Below are 22,641 nucleotides of genomic sequence, written 5' to 3'. Positions count from 1 at the left end.
TCAACAAGGCAGGTCCTACAGGCCCTAGTTTCTACCTTCTTAACAACACTATCAACAAGGCAGGTCCTAGTTTCTACCTTCTTAACAGCACTATCAACAAGGCATGTCCTAGTTTCTACCTTCTTAACAACACTATCAACAAGGTATGTCCTAGTTTCTACCTTCTTAACAACACTGTCAACAAGGCAGGTCCTAGTCCTAGTAATTTAAATTATTTATTATTGTATTTACCTTAATGTTGCTGGACCCCAGGAAGAGTAGCTGCTGCCTTGGCAGGAACTAACGGGGATCCATAATAAACCCCAGGAAGAGTAGCTGCTGCCTTGGCAGGAACTAATGAGGATCCATAATAAACCCCAGGAAGAGTAGCTGCTGCCTTGGCAGGAACTAACGGGGATCCATAATAAACCCCAGGAAGAGTAGCTGCTGCCTTGGCAGAAACTAACGGGGATCCATAATAAACCCCAGGAAGAGTAGCTGCTGCCTTGGCAGGAACTAACGGGGATCCATAATAAACCCCAGGAAGAGTAGCTGCTGCCTTGGCAGGAACTAACGGGGATCCATAATAAACCCCAGGAAGAGTAGCTGCTGCCTTGGCAGGAACTAACGGGGATCCATAATAAATACAATATAATATATGAATTAGTGTGATGGAGATGTGTGTGCTTCCTGTTGATGTTGTTGGGTTTGATGGCATTTTAACGTGTGTGTGTTAATAATGTGTGTGTTAGGTGAGCCCGGTCCCATGCCACCGTCGAGGGCCTTTCTCCTGTAAGCGTGTCTGTGGTCGAACTCTGACCTGTGGTAACCATAGCTGCACCAAGGACTGTCACCGTGTCACCGCGACAACCAACAAACTACAGGTACGTAGACAGATGGGGTATGTGTTGGGGGGGAGGGTTTGTGTTGGGGGGAGGAGGGTTTGTGTGTGTGTCTCCTTCTCTCCCTCTCGTCTCCTGCTCTCTCCTTCTCTCCCTCTCGCCTCCTTTTCTCTCCCTCTCGTCTCCTTTTCTCTCACCCTCGTCTCCTTCTCTCTCCTTCTCTCCCTCTCGTCTCCTTCTCTCTCCTTCTCTCCCTCTCGTCTCCTGCTCTCTTCTTCTCTCCCTCGTCGCCTTTTCTCTCCCTCTCGTCTTCTTTTCTCTCCCCCTCGTCTCCTTCTCTCCCCCTCGTCTCCCCCTCTCTCCCCCTCGTCTCCTTTTCTCTCCCTCTCGTCTCCTTTTCTCTCCCTCTCGTCTCCTTTTCTCTCCTTCTCTCCCCCTCGTCTCTTTCTCTCCCCCTCGTCTCTTTCTCTCCCCCTCGTCTTTCTCTCCCCCTCGTCTCTTTCTCTCCCCCTCGTCTCTTTCTCTCCCCCTCGTCTTTCTCTCCCCCTCGTCTCCTTCTCTCGCCCTCGTCTCCTTCTTCCCCCTCCCCTCGTCTCTTTCTCTCCCCCTCGTCTCTTTCTCTCCCCCTCGTCTCTTTCTCTCCCCCTCGTCTCTTTCTCTCCCCCTCGTCTCTTTCTCTCCCCCTCGTCTCTTTCTCTCCCCCTCGTCTCCTTCTCTCCCCCTCGTCTCTTTCTCTCCCCCTCGTCTCTTTCTCTCCCCCTCGTCTCCGTCTCTCCCCCTCGTCTCCTTCTCTCCCCCTCGTCTCCTTCTCTCCCCCTCGTCTCCTTCTCTCCCCCTCGTCTCCTTCGCTCCCCCTCGTCTCCTTCGCTCCCCCTCGTCTCCTTCGCTCCCCCTCGTCTCCTTCGCTCCCCCTCGTCTCCTTCGCTCCCCCTCGTCTCCTTCGCTCCCCCTCGTCTCCTTCGCTCCCCCTCGTCTCCTTCGCTCCCCCTCGTCTCCTTCGCTCCCCCTCGTCTCCTTCGCTCCCCCTCGTCTCCTTCGCTCCCCCTCGTCTCCTTCGCTCCCCCTCGTCTCCTTCGCTCCCCCTCGTCTCCTTCGCTCCCCCTCGTCTCCTTCGCTCCCCCTCGTCTCCTTCGCTCCCCCTCGTCTCCTTCGCTCCCCCTCGTCTCCTTCGCTCCCCCTCGTCTCCTTCGCTCCCCCTCGTCTCCTTCGCTCCCCCTCGTCTCCTTCGCTCCCCCTCGTCTCCTTCGCTCCCCCTCGTCTCCTTCGCTCCCCCTCGTCTCCTTTGCTCCCCCTCGTCTCCTTTGCTCCCCCTCGTCTCCTTCGCTCCCCCTCCCCTCGTCTCCTTCTCCCACCCTCCCCTCATCTCCTTCTCTTACCGAGACAACGTTGAATGTTCTTGAGTGGCCTAGTTACAGTTTTTACTTAAATCGGCTTGAAAATCTATGGCAAGACTTGAAAATGGTTGTCTAGAAATTATCAACAACCAGCTTGACAGAGCTTGAAGAGTTTTTAAAAGAATAATGGGAAAATATTGTACAATCCAGGTGTGTAATCACTCTTACAGACTTACCCAGAAAGACTCACAGCTGTAATCACTCTTAGAGACTTACCCAGAAAGACTCACAGCTGTAATCACTCTTAGAGACTTACCCAGAAAGACTCACAGCTGTAATCGCTGCCAAAGGTGATTCTAACATGTATTGATTCAGGGGTGTGAATACTTACAGTACCAGTCAAAAGTTTGGTATTCCAGGTCACTACCTCATGAAGCTGGTTGAGAGAATGCCAAGTGTGCAAAGCTGTCATCAAGATAAAGGGTGGCTACTTTGAAGAATCTCAAATATAAAATATGTTTAGATTGGTTTAACACTTTTTTGGTTACTACATGATTCCATATGTTATTTCATATTGTTGATGTCTTCACTATTATTCTACAATGTAGAAAATAGTAAAAAAAAATAAAAAACCCTTGAATGAGTAGGCGTGTCCAAACTTTTGACTAGCGCTCTATATAAATTAAATATTTCTGTATTTCATAAACAAATGAAGAAGAAGAATTATTGAAAAACATGTTTTCACTTTGTCATTATGGGGTGAATTCAGGCTGTAACAAGTACATGTGTAATACGTGAAAGATTATGAAGGGTTATGAAGGGTTATGAATGCACTGCCTATAATAGTCTTCTATTACTCTCCCTAACACACACACACACACACACACACACACACACACACACACACACACCTGTCTTCACCCACTAGAACAGTCTTAGCAGCGAAGAGGTCCAGGGTTCTCTAAGGATCCAGGTATCTGGGGATTGAAAGGCGTTAGGTGAAGCCAACCTGGGCATTCCTGGGCTAGTGCATCTGTTCGTGTGTGTGTTTGCATGGAGTGTGTGTGTGTGTGTGTGTGTGTGTGTAGCCGAGCCCTTGGTTTCCCAAGGTTCCATTGAGAGGGAATGTATTCCAAGCGGAATGTCTCACATGATTGCTTCTGTGTGCCTGTCGTGCGGTACGCTGTTACTCCGGGGTCTCCGAGTATTACAACCTCTGATTACCAGACTGACGTGGTGAACAGGGAGAGGTGATAGTGTTGGGGAGGACGGGGACCGAGTATTACACCCTCTGATTACCAGACTGACGTGGTGAACAGGGAGAGGTGATAGTGTTGGGGAGGACGGGGACCGAGTATTACACCCTCTGATTACCAGACTGACGTGGTGAACAGGGAGAGGTGATAGTGTTGGGGAGGACGGGGACCGAGTATTACACCCTCTGATTACCAGACTGACGTGGTGAACAGGGAGAGGTGATAGTGTTGGGGAGGACGGGGACCGAGTATTACACCCTCTGATTACCAGACTGACGTGGTGAACAGGGAGAGGTGATAGTGTTGGGGAGGACGGGGACCGAGTATTACACCCTCTGATTACCAGACTGACGTGGTGAACAGGGAGAGGTGATAGTGCTGGGGAGGACGGAGACCGAGTATTACAACCTCTGATTATCAGACTGACGTGGTGAACAGGGAGAGGTGATAGTGCTGGGGAGGAGGGGGACGGGAGGTGGGGACACATTTCTCCGTTAAGGGAGGTGGGGACACATTTCTCCGTTAAGGGAGGTGGGGACACATTTCTCCGTTAAGGGAGGTGGGGACACATTTCTCCGTTAAGGGAGGTGGGGACACATTTCTCCGTTAAGGGAGGTGGGGACACATTTCTCCGTTAAGGGAGGTGGGGACACATTTCTCCGTTAAGGGAGGTGGGGACACATTTCTCCGTTAAGGGAGGTGGGGACACATTTCTCCGTTAAGGGAGGTGGGGACACATTTCTCCGTTAAGGGAGGTGGGGACACATTTCTCCGTTAAGGGAGGTGGGGACACATTTCTCCGTTAAGGGAGGTGGGGACACATTTCTCCGTTAAGGGAGGTGGGGACACATTTCTCCGTTAAGGGAGGTGGGGACACATTTCTCCGTTAAGGGAGGTGGGGACACATTTCTCCGTTAAAGGAGGTGGGGACACATTTCTCCGTTAAGGGAGGTGGGGACACATTTCTCCGTTAAGGGAGGTGGGGACACATTTCTCCGTTAAGGGAGGTGGGGACACATTTCTCCGTTAAGGGAGGTGGGGACACATTTCTCCGTTAAGGGAGGTGGGGACAAGCTCGTTAGGATCAGGCGGAGACATGGAGAAACCCTTTTTAAGCCCCCCGTCACTACTCTCCTGCACACAAACAGTTTGTCTTGCAGGGAGGACGAACGCACATTTCTGTCTGAGAACGGAATGCTCCTCCCACCCCCTGTGACATCACAGCCTACTGTTCATATGGCGGAACAACACGCGTCTCTATGTTCGTTCTGGAACTTTCCACAGTGGAATGCTCTGTGACATCACAGCATGGCACTAAGTCCTGTTTCGTGATTGGTGGAGACGCTGGCGATGGCCGCATTTGGCGATGAACTTTATCACAACACGTGTGTGTGTGTGTGTGTGTGTGTGTGTGTGTGTGTGTACACAGATTGTCAGGCCTGGGAAATGCCAGGGACCTCATGATACTTAGGTGCCGATATGATATGTATTGTGATTTGTTGAATATGTTTTTGAGATTTGATCTTCCCAACATATTGCTCTCCATATCAGCTTCAGAGGGACAGAGAGAGAGACATATTGCTCTCCATATCAGCTTCAGAGGGACAGAGAGAGAGACATATTGCTCTCCATATCAGCTTCAGAGGGACAGAGAGAGAGACATATTTCTCTCCATGTCAGCTTCAGAGGGACAGAGAGAGAGACATATTGCTCTCCATGTCAGCTTCAGAGGGACAGAGAGAGAGACATATTGCTCTCCATATCAGCTTCAGAGGGACAGAGAGAGAGACATATTGCTCTCCATGTCAGCTTCAGAGGGACAGAGAGAGAGACATATTGCTCTCCATGTCACCTTCAGAGGGACAGAGAGAGAGACATATTGCTCTCCATGTCAGCTTCAGAGGGACAGAGAGAGAGACATATTGCTCTCCATATCAGCTTCAGAGGGACAGAGAGAGAGACATATTGCTCTCCATGTCAGCTTCAGAGGGACAGAGAGAGAGAACACGTTTTGAACAGTCATGGAGATGAATGTACTGGAAACAAATGGGCTCCTTATTTAAAAAGATCAACAGCTGTGAAGGAGCGATAGGATCAACAGCTGTGAAGGAGCGATAGGATCAACAGCTGTGAAGGAGCGATAGGTTAAACAGCTGTGAAGGAGCGATAGGATCAACAGCTGTGAAGGAGCGATAGGATCAACAGCTGTGAAGGAGCGATAGGTTAAACAGCTGTGAAGGAGCGATAGGTTAAACAGCTGTGAAGGAGCGATAGGATCAACAGCTGTGAAGGAGCGATAGGATCAACAGCTGTGAAGGAGCGATAGGATAAACAGCTGTGAAGGAGCGATAGGATCAACAGCTGTGAAGGAGCGATAGGATAAACAGCTGTGAAGGAGCGATAGGTTAAACAGCTGTGAAGGAGCGATAGGATCAACAGCTGTGAAGGAGCGATAGGATCAACAGCTGTGAAGGAGCGATAGGTTAAACAGCTGTGAAGGAGCGATAGGTTAAACAGCTGTGAAGGAGCGATAGGATCAACAGCTGTGAAGGAGCGATAGGATAAACAGCTGTGAAGGAGCGATAGGATCAACAGCTGTGAAGGAGCGATAGGATCAACAGCTGTGAAGGAGCGATAGGATCAACAGCTGTGAAGGAGCGATAGGATCAACAGCTGTGAAGGAGCGATAGGATCAACAGCTGTGAATGGAGCGATAGGTTAAATAGCTGTGAAGGAGCGATAGGTTAAACAGCTGTGAAGGAGCGATAGTGGCCTTTTGGTGCAGGTACAGCCAACTAGCGCTAATAAATCATATGAAATAATATTGTGATATTGTCAAAACGATACAATACGATCATCAAAAATAATATCCCGATATGAATCCATTTTATTTCTCCCACTACAGATGTTTATTTGTATTGACTAGTGAAAGTGTCGAGTTATATTATTATATATTACCTTCTATCTGACTGTAGTCAATAGGTATCTACAGTGTATTAAAAGGACAACTGGATTCCGGCTGTTTAAGTTGCTAAACAACGACTTAAATGTAATGGGCCAAAGTCCTGTTGACCTCTAAGCAACATTCCTCCCCAACACTAGATGTAGGAACATTGTTGCTATAACAGCCTCCACTCTTCTGGGAAGGCTTTCCACTAGATGTAGGAACGTTGTTGCTATAACAGCCTCCACTCTTCTGGGAAGGCTTTCCACTAGATGTAGGAACATTGTTGCTATAACAGCCTCCACTCTTCTGGGAAGGCTTTCCACTAGATGTAGGAACATTGTTGCTATAACAGCCTCCACTCTTCTGGGAAGGCTTTCCACTAGATGTAGGAACATTGCTGCTATAACAGCCTCCACTCTTCTGGGAAGGCTTTCCACTAGATGTAGGAACATTGTTGCTATAACAGCCTCCACTCTTCTGGGAAGGCTTTCCACTAGATGTAGGAACGTTGCTGCTATAACAGCCTCCACTCTTCTGGGAAGGCTTTCCACTAGATGTTGGAACATTGCTGCTATAACAGCCTCCACTCTTCTGGGAAGGCTTTCCACTAGATGTAGGAACATTGCTGCAATAACAGCCTCCACTCTTCTGGGAAGGCTTTCCACTAGATGTTGTAACATTGCTGCTATAACAGCCAACACTCTTCTGGGAAGGCTTTCCACTAGATGTAGGAACATTGCTGCTATAACAGCCTCCACTCTTCTGGGAAGGCTTTCCACAAGATGTTGGAACATTGCTGTTGGGACTTGCTTCCATTCAGCCACAAGAGCATTAGTGAGGTCGGGCACTGACACATCCGCCACGCTGATCCTCAACACGGGGGCCCCTTAGGGGTGCGTGCTCAGCCCCCTCCTCTACTCCCTGTTCACTCGTGACTGCACGGCCAGGCACGAATCCAACACAATCATTCAATTTGCCGAAAACAACAGTGATAGGATGAATGTTTTCAGTTGATACCAAACAAGTTTGATCAGGTTTAAATCAGGAGACCTATACAAGTAATTACACTAAACACAACATTGGTAGGCCTGATCACCGACATCGACGAGACAGCCTATAGGGAGGAGGTCAGAGACCTGGCAGTGTGGTGCCAGGACAACATCTCCCTCAACGTAACCAAGACTAAGGAGATGATTGTCGACTACAGGAGAAGGAGGACCGAGCACGTCCCCATTCTCATCAACGGGGCTGTAGTGGAGCAGGTTGAGAGCTTCAAATTCCTTGGTGTCCACATCACCAACAAATTACCATGGTCCAAACACATCAAGACAGTCGTGAAGAGGGAACAGCAACACCTTTTCCCCCTCAGGAGACTGAAAAGATGTGGCATGGGTCCCCAGATCCTCAAAAGGTTCTACAGCTGCACCAACGAGAGCATCCTGACCGGTTGCATCACTGCCTGGTATGGAAACTGCTCGGCGTCTGACCGTAAGGCTCTACAGAGGGTAGTGCGTACGGACCAGTACATCACTGGGGCTAAGCTTCCTGCCATCCAGAACCTCTATACCAGGCGGTGTCAGAGGGAGGCCCTACAAATTGTCAAAGACTCCAGTCACCCCAGTCATAGACTGTTCTCTCTGCTACCGCACGGCAAGCGGTACCAGAGCGCCAAGTCAAGGTCCAAGAGGCTCCTAAACAGCTTCTACCCCCCCCCAAGCCATAAGACTCCTGAACAGCTGATGGCTACCCAGTCTATATGCATTGCCCCCCCCCCCCCCCCCCCTCACACAGCTGCTACTGTTATTATCGATGCATAGTCACTTTAATAACTCTACATATTACCTCAACTAAACGGCCCTGTATATATTGCTGCTCTTTAATTACTTTTTACTTTTATCTCTTATTCTTATCATTATTTTTTTGAAACTGCATTTTTGGTTAGGGGCTTGTAAGTAAGCATCTCACTGTTGTATTCGGCGCGTGTGACTAATATGATTTGATGTTGGGTGATTCGGCCTGGCTCGCAGTCAGCTTTCCAATTCATCCCAAAGGTGTTAAATAGGGTTGAGGTCAGGAGATCTGCAGTCAAGTTCTTCCACACAATTTTACTTTTTTACTCCCGTTTTTTTCCCCTTTTTTCATGATATCCAATTGGTAGTTACAGTCTTGTCCCATCGCTGCAACTCCCGTACGGACTCGGGAGAGGCGAAGGTCAAGAGCCATGCGCCCTCCGAAACACGACCCTGCCAAGCCGCACCGCTTCTTGACACACTATGCACTTAACCCGGAAGACAGCCGCACCAATGTGTCGGAGGAAACACGGTACAACTAGCGACCGTTTCAGTGTGCTCCCAGACCGCTACAGGAGTCGCTAGAGCGTGATGGGACAAGGACATCCCTGCCGGCCAAACCCTCCCCTAACCCGTACAACACTGGGCCAAACCCTCCCCTAACCCGTACGACGCTGGGCCAAACCCTCCCCTAACCCGTACGACACTGGGCCAATTGTGCGCCACCTCGGGATCAAACCCGGGTCTGTAGTTACGCCTCAAGCACTGCTGCGATGCCTTATGCCACTCGGTAGGCCCCAACAAACCATTTCTGTATGAATCTCGCTTTGAACACGGGGCATTGGAAAGGACCTTCGCTAAACTAAAGTTGGAAGCACAGAATAGTCTAGAATGTCATTGTATGCTGTAGCATTAAGATTTCCCTTCACTGGAACTAAGGGGCCTGAACCATGAAAAACAGCCCCAGACCATTAGTCCTCCACCAAACTTTACAGTTGGCACTATGTATTGGAGCAGGTAGCGTTCTTCTGGCATCCGCCAAACCCAGATTTGTCCGTTGGACTGCAAGGTGGTGAAGCGTGATTCATCATTCCAGAGAACGCGTTCCCACTGTTCCAGAGTCCAATGGCGACGAGCTTTACACCACTCCAGCCGACATTTGGCTTTGCTCATGGTGATCTTAGGCTTGTGTGCAGCTGCTCGGCCACGGAAACTCATTTCATGAAGCTCCCGACTAACAGTTATTGTGCTGACGTTGCTTCCAGAGGCAGTATGGAACTTGGTAGTGAGTGTTGTAACCGAGGACAGACGATTTTTACGCGCTTCAGCACTTGGCGGTCTCGTTCTGTGAGCTTGTGTGGCCTACCACTTCACTGCTGAGCCGTTGTTGCTCCTAGATGTTTTCCACTTTACAATAACAGCACTTACAGTTGACCGGGGCAGCAATTTGAGGAACTGACTTTGATGGAAAGGTGGCATCCTTTGACGGTGCCAAGTAGAAAGTCACTGATCTCGTCAGTAAGGCCATTCTGCTGCTAATGTTTGTCTATGGAGATTGCGTGGCTGTGTGCTCGATTTTATACACCTGTCAGCAAATCCACTAATTTGAAGGGGGTCCACATACTTCTGTGTATATAGTGTATATTGATTGCCCCTTTAACCTCTATAAACTCACTCACTCCCTCACTCACTCACTCCCTCACTTCACTTCACTTCACTTCACTTCACTCACTCACTCACTCACTCACTCACTCACTCACTCACTCACTCCACTCCCTCACTCACTCACTCGGCAGGGTAGCCTAGTGGTTAGAGCGTTGGACTAGTAACCGAAAGGTTGCAAGTTCAAATCCCCGAGCTGACAAGGTACAAATCTGTCGTTCTGCCCCTGAACAGGCAGTTAACCTAGGCCGTCATTGAAAATAAGAATTTGTTCTTAACTGACTTGCCTAGTTAAATAAAGGTAAAATAAACTCACTCACTCACTCATTCCCTCACTCCCTCCCCCTCTTTCTTTACTTCCCTCTCTTTCCTTTTCATACCCCTCCCTCCATCTCCCTCCATCTCCCCCCACCCCTGTGTGAGGAGCGGTGTGTTAACTTCTCTCCCTCTCTCTCCAGGCGGGTCCAGAGTGTGTGGTGTGTGAGGAGGGGTGTGTTAACCCTCGCCCCCCTGGCTGTCCCCACCCGTGCCTGTTGGCATGCCACCCAGGGTCGTGCCCCCCCTGCCAACAGATGACCCGACAACGCTGTCACTGCAAGATCTCCCTGCTCTACATCGACTGCCTGTACGTTACACACACACACACACACACACACACACGTTACACACACACACACGTTACACACACACACACTAGAAGATCAGCCTACTGTCAGTCAGTACCACAGATCCATGTGTGTACACATATGAGCTAGAATCAATGAAAAGCTATCAACTTTCAGTTATGTTGGATCCATCCTCAGCAGTCAACATCAATCACTATCATTTTCTGTCAACATGTATCACTGTCTGACAACATCAATATATAGTTGAATTCGGAAGTTTACATACACTTAGGTTGGAGTCATTAAAACTCGTTTTTCAACCACTCCACACATTTCTTGTTAACAAACTATAGTTTGACAGTCGGTTAGGACATCTACTTTGTGCATGACACAAGTCATTTTTCCAACAATTGTTTACAGACAGATTATTTCACTTATAATTCACTGTATCACAATTCCAGTGGGTCAGAAGTTTACATACACTAAGTTGACTGTGCCTTTAAACAGCTTGGAAAATTCCAGAAAATGATATCATGGATTTCGAAGCTTCTGATAGGCTAATTGACATCATTTGAGTCAATTGGAGGTGTACCTGTAGATGTATTTCAAGGCCTACCTTTAAACTCAGTGCCTATTTGCTTGACATCATGGGAAAATCAAAAGAAATCAGCCAAGACCTCAGAAAACAATTAGACCTCCACAAGTCTGGTTCATCCTTGGGAGCAATTTCCAAACGCCTGAAGGTACCACGTTCATCTGTACAAACAATAGTACGCAAGTATAAACACCCTGGGACCACGCAGCCGTCATACCGCTCAGGTAGGAGACGCGTTCTGTCTCCTAGAGATGAACGTACTTTGGTGCGAAAAGTGCAAATAAATCCCAGAACAACAGCAAAGGACCTTGTGAAGATGCTGGAGGAAACAGGTACAAAAGTATCAATATCCACAGTAAAACGAGTCATACATCGACATAACCTGAAGGGCTGCTTATGGAAGGCTACCCAAAACGTTTGACCCAAGTTAAACAATTTAAAGGCAACGCTACCAAATACTAATTTTGTGTATTTAAACTTCTGACCCACTGGGAATGTGATGAAAGAAATACAATCTGAAATAAATCATTCTCTCTACTATTATTCTGACATTTCACATTCTTAAATTAAAGTGGTGATCCTAACTGACCTAAAACAGGGAATTTTTACTGGGATTAAGTGTCAGGAATATTTGGCTAAGGTGTATGTAAACTTCCGACATCAACTGTATCATTGTCTGTCAACATCTATATATCACTGTCTGTCAACATCTATATATCACTGTCTGTCAACATCTATATATCACTGTCTGTCAACATCTATCATTATCACTGTCTGTCAACATCTATATATCACTGTCTGTCAACATCTATCATTATCACTGTCTGTCAACATCTATCATTAATACTGTCTGCCAACATCTATCATTATCACTGACAAAATCTATCATTATCACTGTCTGTCAACATCTGTCATTATCACTGTCTGTCAACATCTATCATTATCACTGTCTGTCAACATCTATCATTAATACTGTCAACATCTATCATTATCACTGTCTGTCAACATCTGTCATTATCACTGTCTGTCAACATCTATCATTATCACTGTCTGTCAACATCTATCACTGTCTGTCAACATCTATATATCACTGTCTGTCAACATCTATCACTGTCTGTCAACATCTATCATTATCACTGTCTGTCAACATCTATCATTAATACTGTCTGCCAACATCTATCATTATCACTGACAAAATCTATCATTATCACTGTCTGTCAACATCTGTCATTATCACTGTCTGTCAACATCTATCATTATCACTGTCTGACAAAATCTATCATTATCACTGTCTGTCAACATCTATCATTAATACTGTCAACATCTATCATTATCACTGTCTGTCAACATCTATTATTATCACTGTCTGTCAACATCTATATATCACTCTCTGTCAACATCTATATATCACTGTCAACATCTATATATCACTGTCTGTCAACATCTATCATTATCACTGTCTGTCAACATCTATCATTATCACTGTCAACATCTATAATTATCACTGTCTGCCAACATCTATCACTGTCTGTCTACACTTAACATGTCTGTCAACATCTGTCATTATCACTGTCTGTCAACATCTGTCATTATCACTGTCTGTCAACATCTACTGCCCTTTCTCTAGGACGTTCAGAAGTGCGGAAGATGAGACTAAAGCTGATCTGGGGTCCTGTAAGAACCAATGTCCTAAACAGGTATGCTCTCTGTGTGGGTCTCTCTACAGTCCTCTCTCTGTGTGGGTCTCTCTACAGTCCTCTCTCTGTGTGGGTCTCTCTACAGTCCTCTCTCTGTGTGGGTCTCTCTACAGTCCTCTCTCTGTGTGGGTCTCTCTACAGTCCTCTCTCTGTGTGGGTCTCTCTACAGTCCTCTCTCTGTGTGGGTCTCTCTACAGTCCTCTCTCTGTGTGGGTCTCTCTACAGTCCTCTCTCTGTGTGGGTCTCTCTACAGTCCTCTCTCTGTGTGGGTCTCTCTACAGTCCTCTCTCTGTGTGGGTCTCTCTACAGTCCTCTCTCTGTGTGGGTCTCTCTACAGTCCTCTCTCTGTGTGTGTCTCTCTACAGTCCTCTCTCTGTGTGGGTCTCTCTACAGTCCTCTCTCTGTGTGGGTCTCTCTACAGTCCTCTCTCTGTGTGTGTCTCTCTACAGTCCTCTCTCTGTGTGGGTCTCTCTACAGTCCTCTCTCTGTGTGGGTCTCTCTACAGTCCTCTCTCTGTGTGGGTCTCTCTACAGTCCTCTCTCTGTGTGGGTCTCTCTACAGTCCTCTCTCTGTGTGGGTCTCTCTACAGTCCTCTCTCTGTGTGGGTCTCTCTAAAGTCCTCTCTCCTCTCCCCCCTCTCCCTCCCTCTCCCACCCTCTCCTCCCTCTCCCACCCTCTCCTCCCCTCTCCCTCTCTCTCCCTCTCCTTCTCTCTCTGTCTCCTCCCCCCCTCTCCCTCCTCCCTCTCCCACCCTCCCCCTCTCTCTCCCTCTCCCCTCCTCTCCCTCCCTCTCCCCTCCTCTCCCTCTCCCCTCCTCTCCCTCTCCCCTCCTCTCCCATCCTCTCCCCTCCTCTCCCACCCTCTCCTCCCTCTCCCATCCTCTCCTTCTCTCACCCTCTCCCTCCCTCTCCTTCTCTCACCCTCTCCCATCCTCTCCCCTCCTCTCCCACCCTCTCCTCCCTCTCCCATCCTCTCCTCCTCTCCCTCTCCCCTCCTCTCTCCCACCCTCTCCTTCTCTCTCCGTCTCCTCCCCCCTCTCCCCTCCTCTCTCCCCCTCCCCCTCTCTCTCCCTCTCACACCCTCCCCCCCCCCCCCCCCCCCTCACTCTGAGAGCATGTTTTTCCACTGATGGATAATCGATGCAGCGCAGTGGCGCCAGTGTGTTTATGTTTTAAGGTTGCACACAAACACAGTCCACACACACACGCACACACACACACACACGCACACACACACACACACGCACACACACACAAACACACACACACTAACACACACACACACACACACACACTAACACACACACACACAGTCGACACACACACACAGTCGACCCACACACACACACAGTCGACACACACACACACACACACACAGTCGACACACACAGACAAACACACACACAGTCGACACACACACACACACACACAGTCGACACACACACACACACAGTCGACACACACTAACACATACACAGTCGACATACACACTAACACACACACACACCTGGGAACAATTTTGGTGGTTCTGTGTCCCGTAGGCAGGAGCTGTGACGGCCTCTCAGCGAACCATTCCAAGAACATCAGATATCCACACTGTGCCTTTTTCTCAGCCTTTCCGTTAACAGCTTTTACCCGCTAAAAGAGTCAATAAATAAAATTGATGCCAAACCCCCCCTCACCCCCCTCCACCCCCCAAAAATATGCTTTTCATTCATTTATAGAAATACCAGTCCTGAAACTTCCAAGGCAGATATGCAGATATGCATTACTGTCTGGTGTGTTACTCACTGCTGAGACATTACTGTCTGGTGTGTTACTCACTGCTGAGACATTACTGTCTGGTGTGTTGTTACTCACTGCTGGGACATTACTGTCTGGTGTGTTGTTACTCACTGCTGAGACATTACTGTCTGGTGTGTTGTTACTCACTGCTGAGACATTACTGTCTGGTGTGTTACTCACTGCTGAGACATTACTGTCTGGTGTGTTGTTACTCACTGCTGAGACATTACTGTCTGGTGTGTTACTCACTGCTGAGACATTACTGTCTGGTGTGTTGTTACTATCTGCTGAGACATTACTGTCTGGTGTGTTGTTACTCACTGCTGAGACATTACTGTCTGGTGTGTTGTTACTCACTGCTGAGACATTACTGTCTGGTGTGTTGTTACTATCTGCTGAGACATTACTGTCTGGTGTGTTGTTACTCACTGCTGAGACATTACTGTCTGGTGTGTTGTTACTCACTGCTGAGACATTACTGTCTGGTGTGTTGTTACTCACTGCTGGGTTATTACTGTCTGGTGTGTTACTCACTGCTGAGACATTACTGTCTGGTGTGTTGTTACTCACTGCTGAGACATTACTGTCTGGTGTGTTGTTACTCACTGCTGAGACATTACTGTCTGGTGTGTTGTTACTCACTGCTGAGACATTACTGTCTGGTGTGTTGTTACTCACTGCTGAGACATTACTGTCTGGTGTGTTGTTACTCACTGCTGGGACATTACTGTCTGGTGTGTTGTTACTCACTGCTGAGACATTACTGTCTGGTGTGTTGTTACTCACTGCTGAGACATTACTGTCTGGTGTGTTGTTACTATCGCTGAGACATTACTGTCTCGTGTGTTGTTACTCACTGCTGGGACATTACTATCTGGTGTGTTGTTACTCACTGCTGAGACATTACTGTCTGGTGTGTTGTTACTCACTGCTGAGACATTACTGTCTGGTGTGTTGTTACTATCTGCTGAGACATTACTGTCTGGTGTGTTGTTACTCACTGCTGAGACATTACTGTCTGGTGTGTTGTTACTATCTGCTGGGACATTATTGTCTGGTGTGTTGTTACTCACTGCTGGGACATTACTGTCTGGTGTGTTGTTACTCACTGCTGAGACATTACTGTCTGGTGTGTTACTCACTGCTGAGACATTACTGTCTGGTGTGTTACTCACTGCTGAGACATTACTGTCTGGTGTGTTGTTACTCACTGCTGAGACATTACTGTCTGGTGTGTTGTTACTATCTGCTGAGACATTACTGTCTGGTGTGTTGTTACTCACTGCTGGGACATTACTGTCTGGTGTGTTGTTACTCACTGCTGGGACATTACTGTCTGGTGTGTTGTTACTCACTGAGACATTACTGTCTGGTGTGTTGTTACTCACTGCAGAGACATTACTGTCTGGTGTGTTGTTACTCACTGAGACATTACTGTCTGGTGTGTTACTCACTGCTGAGACATTACTGTCTGGTGTGTTACTCACTGCTGAGACATTACTGTCTGGTGTGTTGTTACTATCTGCTGAGACATTACTGTCTGGTGTGTTGTTACTCACTGCTGAGACATTACTGTCTGGTGTGTTACTCACTGCTGAGACATTACTGTCTGGTGTGTTGTTACTCACTGCTGAGACATTACTGTCTGGTGTGTTGTTACTCACTGCTGAGACATTACTGTCTGGTGTGTTGTTACTCACTGCTGAGACATTACTGTCTGGTGTGTTGTTACTCACTGCTGAGACATTACTGTCTGGTGTGTTACTCACTGCTGAGACATTACTGTCTGGTGTGTTGTTACTCACTGCTGAGACATTACTGTCTGGTGTGTTGTTACTCACTGCTGAGACATTACTGTCTGGTGTGTTGTTACTCACTGCTGAGACATTACTGTCTGGTGTGTTGTTACTCACTGCTGGGACATTACTGTCTGGTGTGTTGTTACTCACTGCTGAGACATTACTGTCTGGTGTGTTGTTACTCACTGCTGAGACATTACTGTCTGGTGTGTTGTTACTCACTGCTGAGACATTACTGTCTGGTGTGTTGTTACTCACTGCTGGGACATTACTGTCTGGTGTGTTGTTACTATCTGCTGAGACATTACTGTCTCATGTGTTGTTACTCACTGCTGAGACATTACTGTCTGGTGTGTTGTTACTATCTGCTGAGACATTACTGTCTGGTGTGTTGTTACTCACTGCTGAGACATTACTGTCTGGTGTGTTGTTACTATCTGCTGGGACATTATTGTCTGGTTTGTTGTTACTCACTGCTGGGACATTACTGTCTGGTGTGTTGTTACTCACTGCTGAGACATTACTGTCTGGTGTGTTACTCACTGCTGAGACATTACTGTCTGGTGTGTTACTCACTGCTGAGACATTACTGTCTGGTGTGTTGTTACTCACTGCTGAGACATTACTGTCTGGTGTGTTGTTACTATCTGCTGAGACATTACTGTCTGGTGTGTTGTTACTCACTGCTGGGACATTACTGTCTGGTGTGTTGTTACTCACTGCTGGGACATTACTGTCTGGTGTGTTGTTACTCACTGAGACATTACTGTCTGGTGTGTTACTCACTGCAGAGACATTACTGTCTGGTGTGTTGTTACTCACTGAGACATTACTGTCTGGTGTGTTACTCACTGCTGAGACATTACTGTCTGGTGTGTTACTCACTGCTGAGACATTACTGTCTGGTGTGTTGTTACTATCTGCTGAGACATTACTGTCTGGTGTGTTGTTACTCACTGCTGAGACATTACTGTCTGGTGTGTTACTCACTGCTGAGACATTACTGTCTGGTGTGTTGTTACTCACTGCTGAGACATTACTGTCTGGTGTGTTGTTACTCACTGCTGAGACATTACTGTCTGTGTTGTTACTCACTGCTGAGACATTACTGTCTGGTGTGTTGTTACTCACTGCTGAGACATTACTGTCTGGTGTGTTGTTACTCACTGCTGAGACATTACTGTCTGGTGTGTTGTTACTCACTGCTGAGACATTACTGTCTGGTGTGTTGTTACTCACTGCTGGGACATTACTGTCTGGTGTGTTGTTACTCACTGCTGAGACATTACTGTCTGGTGTGTTGTTACTCACTGCTGAGACATTACTGTCTGGTGTGTTGTTACTCACTGCTGAGACATTACTGTCTGGTGTGTTGTTACTCACTGCTGGGACATTACTGTCTGGTGTGTTGTTACTATCTGCTGAGACATTACTGTCTCATGTGTTGTTACTCACTGCTGGGACATTACTATCTGGTGTGTTGTTACTCACTGCTGAGACATTACTGTCTGGTGTGTTGTTACTCACTGCTGAGACATTACTGTCTGGTGTGTTGTTACTATCTGCTGAGACATTACTGTCTGGTGTGTTGTTACTCACTGCTGAGACATTACTGTCTGGTGTGTTGTTACTATCTGCTGGGACATTACTATCTGGTGTGTTGTTACTCACTGCTGGGACATTATTGTCTGGTGTGTTGTTACTCACTGAGACATTACTGTCTGGTGTGTTGTTACTCACTGCTGAGACATTACCGTCTGGTGTGTTGTTACTCACTGCTGAGACATTACCGTCTGGTGTGTTGTTACTCACTGAGACATTACCGTCTGGTGTGTTACTCACTGCTGAGACATTACTGTCTGGTGTGTTACTCACTGCTGAGACATTACTGTCTGGTGTGTTGTTACTCACTGCTGAGACATTACTGTCTGATGTGTTACTCACTGCTGAGACATTACTGTCTGGTGTGTTACTCACTGCTGAGACATTACTGTCTTGTGTGTTACTATCTGCTGAGACATTACTGTCTGGTGTGTTACTCACTGCTGGGACATTACTGTCTGGTGTGTTGTTACTCACTGCTGTGACATTACTGTCTGGTGTGTTGTTACTCACTGCTGAGACATTACTGTCTGGTGTGTTACTCACTGCTGGGACATTACTGTCTGGTCTGTTGTTACTCACTGAGACATCACTGTCTGGTGTGTTGTTACTCACTGCTGAGACATTACTGTCTGGTGTGTTGTTACTCACTGCTGGGACATTACTGTCTGGTGTGTTGTTACTCACTGCTGGGACATTACTGTCTGGTGTGTTGTTACTCACTGCTGAGACATTACTGTCTGGTGTGTTACTCACTGCTGGGACATTACTGTCTGGTGTGTTGTTACTTACTGCTGGGACATTACTGTCTGGTGTGTTGTTACTCACTGCTGAGACATTACTGTCTGGTGTGTTACTCACTGCTGGGACATTACTGTCTGGTGTGTTGTTACTATCTGCTGAGACATTACTGTCTCGTGTGTTGTTACTCACTGCTGGGACATTACTATCTGGTGTGTTGTTACTCACTGCTGAGACATTACTGTCTGGTGTGTTGTTACTCACTGCTGAGACATTACTGTCTGGTGTGTTACTATCTGCTGAGACATTACTGTCTGGTGTGTTGTTACTCACTGCTGAGACATTACTGTCTGGTGTGTTGTTACTATCTGCTGGGACATTACTATCTGGTGTGTTGTTACTCACTGCTGGGACATTATTGTCTGGTGTGTTGTTACTCACTGAGACATTACTGTCTGGTGTGTTGTTACTCACTGCTGAGACATTACCGTCTGGTGTGTTGTTACTCACTGCTGAGACATTACCGTCTGGTGTGTTGTTACTCACTGAGACATTACCGTCTGGTGTGTTACTCACTGCTGATACATTACTGTCTGGTGTGTTACTCACTGCTGAGACATTACTGTCTGGTGTGTTGTTACTCACTGCTGAGACATTACTGTCTGATGTGTTACTCACTGCTGAGACATTACTGTCTGGTGTGTTGTTACTCACTGCTGGGACATTACTGTCTGGTGTGTTGTTACTCACTGCTGGGACATTACTGTCTGGTGTGTTGTTACTCACTGCTGAGACATTACTGTCTGGTGTGTTGTTACTCACTGCTGAGACATTACTGTCTGGTGTGTTGTTACTCACTGCTGGGACATTACTGTCTGGTGTGTTGTTACTCACTGCTGGGACATTACTGTCTGGTGTGTTGTTACTCACTGCTGAGACATTACTGTCTGGTGTGTTGTTACTATCTGCTGAGACATTACTGTCTGGTGTGTTGTTACTCACTGCTGGGACATTACTGTCTGGTGTGTTTTTACTCACTGAGACATTACTGTCTGGTGTGTTGTTACTCACTGCTGAGACATTACTGTCTGGTGTGTTACTCACTGCTGAGACATTACTGGCTGGTGTGTTACTCACTGCTGAGACATTACTGTCTGGTGTGTTGTTACTCACTGCTGAGACATTACTGTCTGGTGTGTTGTTACTCACTGCTGAGACATTACTGTCTGGTGTGTTGTTACTCACTGCTGAGACATTACTGTCTGGTGTGTTGTTACTCACTGCTGGGACATTACTGTCTGGTGTGTTACTCACTGCTGAGACGTTACTGTCTGGTGTGTTGTTACTCACTGCTGAGACATTACTGTCTGGTGTGTTGTTACTCACTGCTGAGACATTACTGTCTGGTGTGTTGTTACTCACTGCTGGGACTTTACTGTCTGGTTTGTTGTTACTCACTGCTGAGACATTACTGTCTGGTGTGTTGTTACTCACTGCTGAGACATTACTGTCTGGTGTGTTGTTACTATCTGCTGAGACATTACTGTCTGGTGTGTTGTTACTCACTGCTGGGACATTACTGTCATTACTGTTGGTGATTGGGTGGGTACAACAGAGTATCCAACCACGGTGATTGGGTGGGTACAACAGAGTATCCAACCACGGTGATTGGGTGGGTAACAGAGTATCCACCCACAGTGATTGGGTGGGTAACACAGAGTATCCACCCACAGTGATTGGGTGGGTAACACAGAGTATCCACCCACAGTGATTGGGTGGGTAACACAGAGTATCCACCCACGGTGATTGGGTGGGTAACACAGAGTATCCACCCACGGTGATTGGGTGGGTAACACAGAGTATCACAGAGTATCCAATCACAGTGGGTGGATACTCTGTGTTACCCACTTTGCTGGTGGGACAGGATACTCTGGTGGGACAGCCTCGGGTGGGACAGCTTCTGGTGGGACAGCCTCGGGTGGGACAGCCTCGGGTGGTAAAGCCTCGGGTGGGACAGCCTCGGGTGGGACAGCCTCTGGTGGCACAGCCTCGGGTGGGACAGCCTCTGGTGGGACAGGCTCTGGTGGGACAGGCTCTGGTGGGACAGGCTCTGGTGGGACAGGCTCTGGTGGGACAGCTTCGGGTGGGACAGCCTCTGGTGGGACAGCTTCTGGTGGGACAGCCTCGGGTGGGACAGCCTCGGGTGGGAATGCCTCGGGTGGGACAGCCTCTGGTTGGACAGCCTCTGGTTGGACAGCCTCTGGTGGGACAGGCTCTGGTGGGACAGGCTCTGGTGGGACAGCTTCGGGTGGGACAGCCTCTGGTGGGACAGGCTCTGGTGGGACAGCTTCGGGTGGGACAGCTTCGGGTGGGACAGCTTCGGGTGGGACAGCCTCTGGTGGGACAGCCTCTGGTGGGACAGCTTCAGGTCTCTGTCTCTGTCTCTCTCTCCCTTTCTCTCTCTCTCTCTCTCTCTCTCTCTCTCTCTCTCTCTCTCTCTCTGTCTCTCTCTCTCTTTCTCTGCGTCTCTCTGTCTCACTCTAGTTGAGTTGAGGTCATTATTGTAAGGACATGTCTCTCTCTCTCTCTCTCTCTCTCTAGTTGAGTTGTGGTCATTATTGTAAGGACATGTCTCTCTCTGTCTCTCTCTCTGTCTCTCTCTCTGTCTCTCTCTCTGTCTCTCTCTCTGTCTCTCTCTCTCTCTCTGTCTCTCTCTCTGTCTCTCTCTCTGTCTCTCTCTCTGTCTCTCTCTCTGTCTCTCTCTCTGTCTCTCTCTCTGTCTCTCTCTCTGTCTCTCTCTCTGTCTCTCTCTCTCTCTCTCTCTCTCTCTCTCTCTCTCTCTCTCTCTCTCTCTTCTCTCTCCAGTTGAGTTGTGGTCATCATTGTAAGGATCTGTGTCACCCAGGACATTGTGAGGATAAATGTTCCCACAGGGTCAAACTGAAGTGTCCCTGCAAGAGGATTAAAAAGGTATGTTTTTATCTGTCTGTAGCTTTGTGCCTGTAGCTTTGTGCGTGTCTGTGTCCCCGTGTCTGTGTCCCCGTGTCTGTGTCCCCGTGCCTGTAACCCCGTGCCTGTAACCCCGTGCCTGTATCCCTGTCTGTGTCCCCGTGTCTGTGTCCCCGTGTCTGTGTCCCCGTGTCTGTGTCCCCGTGTCTGTGTCCCCGTGTCTGTGTCCCCGTGTCTGTATCCCCGTGTCTGTATCCCCGTGTCTGTATCCCCGTGTCTGTATCCCCGTGCCTGTATCCCGGTGCCTGTATCCCTGTCTGTGTCCCCGTGTCTGTATCCCCGTGCCTGTATCCCTGTCTGTATCCCCGTGTCTGTATCCCCGTGTCTGTATCCCCGTGTCTGTATCCCCGTGTCTGTGTCCCCGTGTCTGTGTCCCCGTGTCTGTGTCCCCGTGTCTGTGTCCCCGTGCCTGTATCCCTGTCTGTATCCCCGTGTCTGTATCCCCTTGCCTGTATCCCCGTGCCTGTATCCCTGTCTGTGTCCCCGTGCCTGTATCCCCGTGCCTGTATCCCCGTGCCTGTATCCCCGTGCCTGTATCCCCGTGCCTGTGTCCCCGTGTCTGTGTCCCCGTGTCTGTGTCCCTGTGTCTGTGTCCCCGTGTCTGTGTCCCCGTGTCTGTGTCCCCGTGCCTGTATCCCCGTGCCTGTATCCCCGTGCCTGTATCCCCGTGCCTGTATCCCCGTGCCTGTATCCCCGTGCCTGTATCCCTGTCTGTATCCCCGTGTCTGTATCCCCGTGTCTTTATCCCCGTGTCTGTATCCCCGTGTCTGTATCCCCGTGTCTCTATCCCCGTGTCTCTATCCCCGTGTCTGTATCCCCGTGTCTGTAGCCTTTTACTCTGTCTGTACTGTACCTAGTGCACAGTTCACTATCTTAAAAATGCATAACACATTTGGTTTGATTTTTTCTTACCGATGTACACAACCTACTATATATAGGTTATATATATATATATTAACTTATTATTATTAATACTGTAGTGTCTATGCCATGATGTAG

General features: G+C 48.1%; 1 protein-coding gene across 3 annotated transcripts in view; it reads left to right on the top strand.

The window, feature by feature from the left end:
- nfxl1 (nuclear transcription factor, X-box binding-like 1) overlaps window positions 1–22,641 on the top strand; it is a 96,072-nt gene that overhangs the window by 69,024 nt on the left and 4,407 nt on the right. For all 3 annotated transcript variants that reach the window (XM_036958424.1, XM_036958425.1, XM_036958426.1), the window contains exons 17-20: window positions 732–863; window positions 10,269–10,435; window positions 12,638–12,707; window positions 21,499–21,603. In XM_036958424.1, coding sequence (XP_036814319.1) covers window positions 732–863; window positions 10,269–10,435; window positions 12,638–12,707; window positions 21,499–21,603 — 474 coding nt within the window. The remainder of the gene's footprint in view (window positions 1–731; window positions 864–10,268; window positions 10,436–12,637; window positions 12,708–21,498; window positions 21,604–22,641) is intronic.

The sequence above is a fragment of the Oncorhynchus mykiss genome, chromosome 21 (genome assembly GCF_013265735.2).
Source record: "Oncorhynchus mykiss isolate Arlee chromosome 21, USDA_OmykA_1.1, whole genome shotgun sequence".
Taxonomy (NCBI): Eukaryota; Metazoa; Chordata; class Actinopteri; order Salmoniformes; family Salmonidae; genus Oncorhynchus; species Oncorhynchus mykiss.
This window is presented reverse-complemented; position numbering and strand designations above follow the sequence as displayed.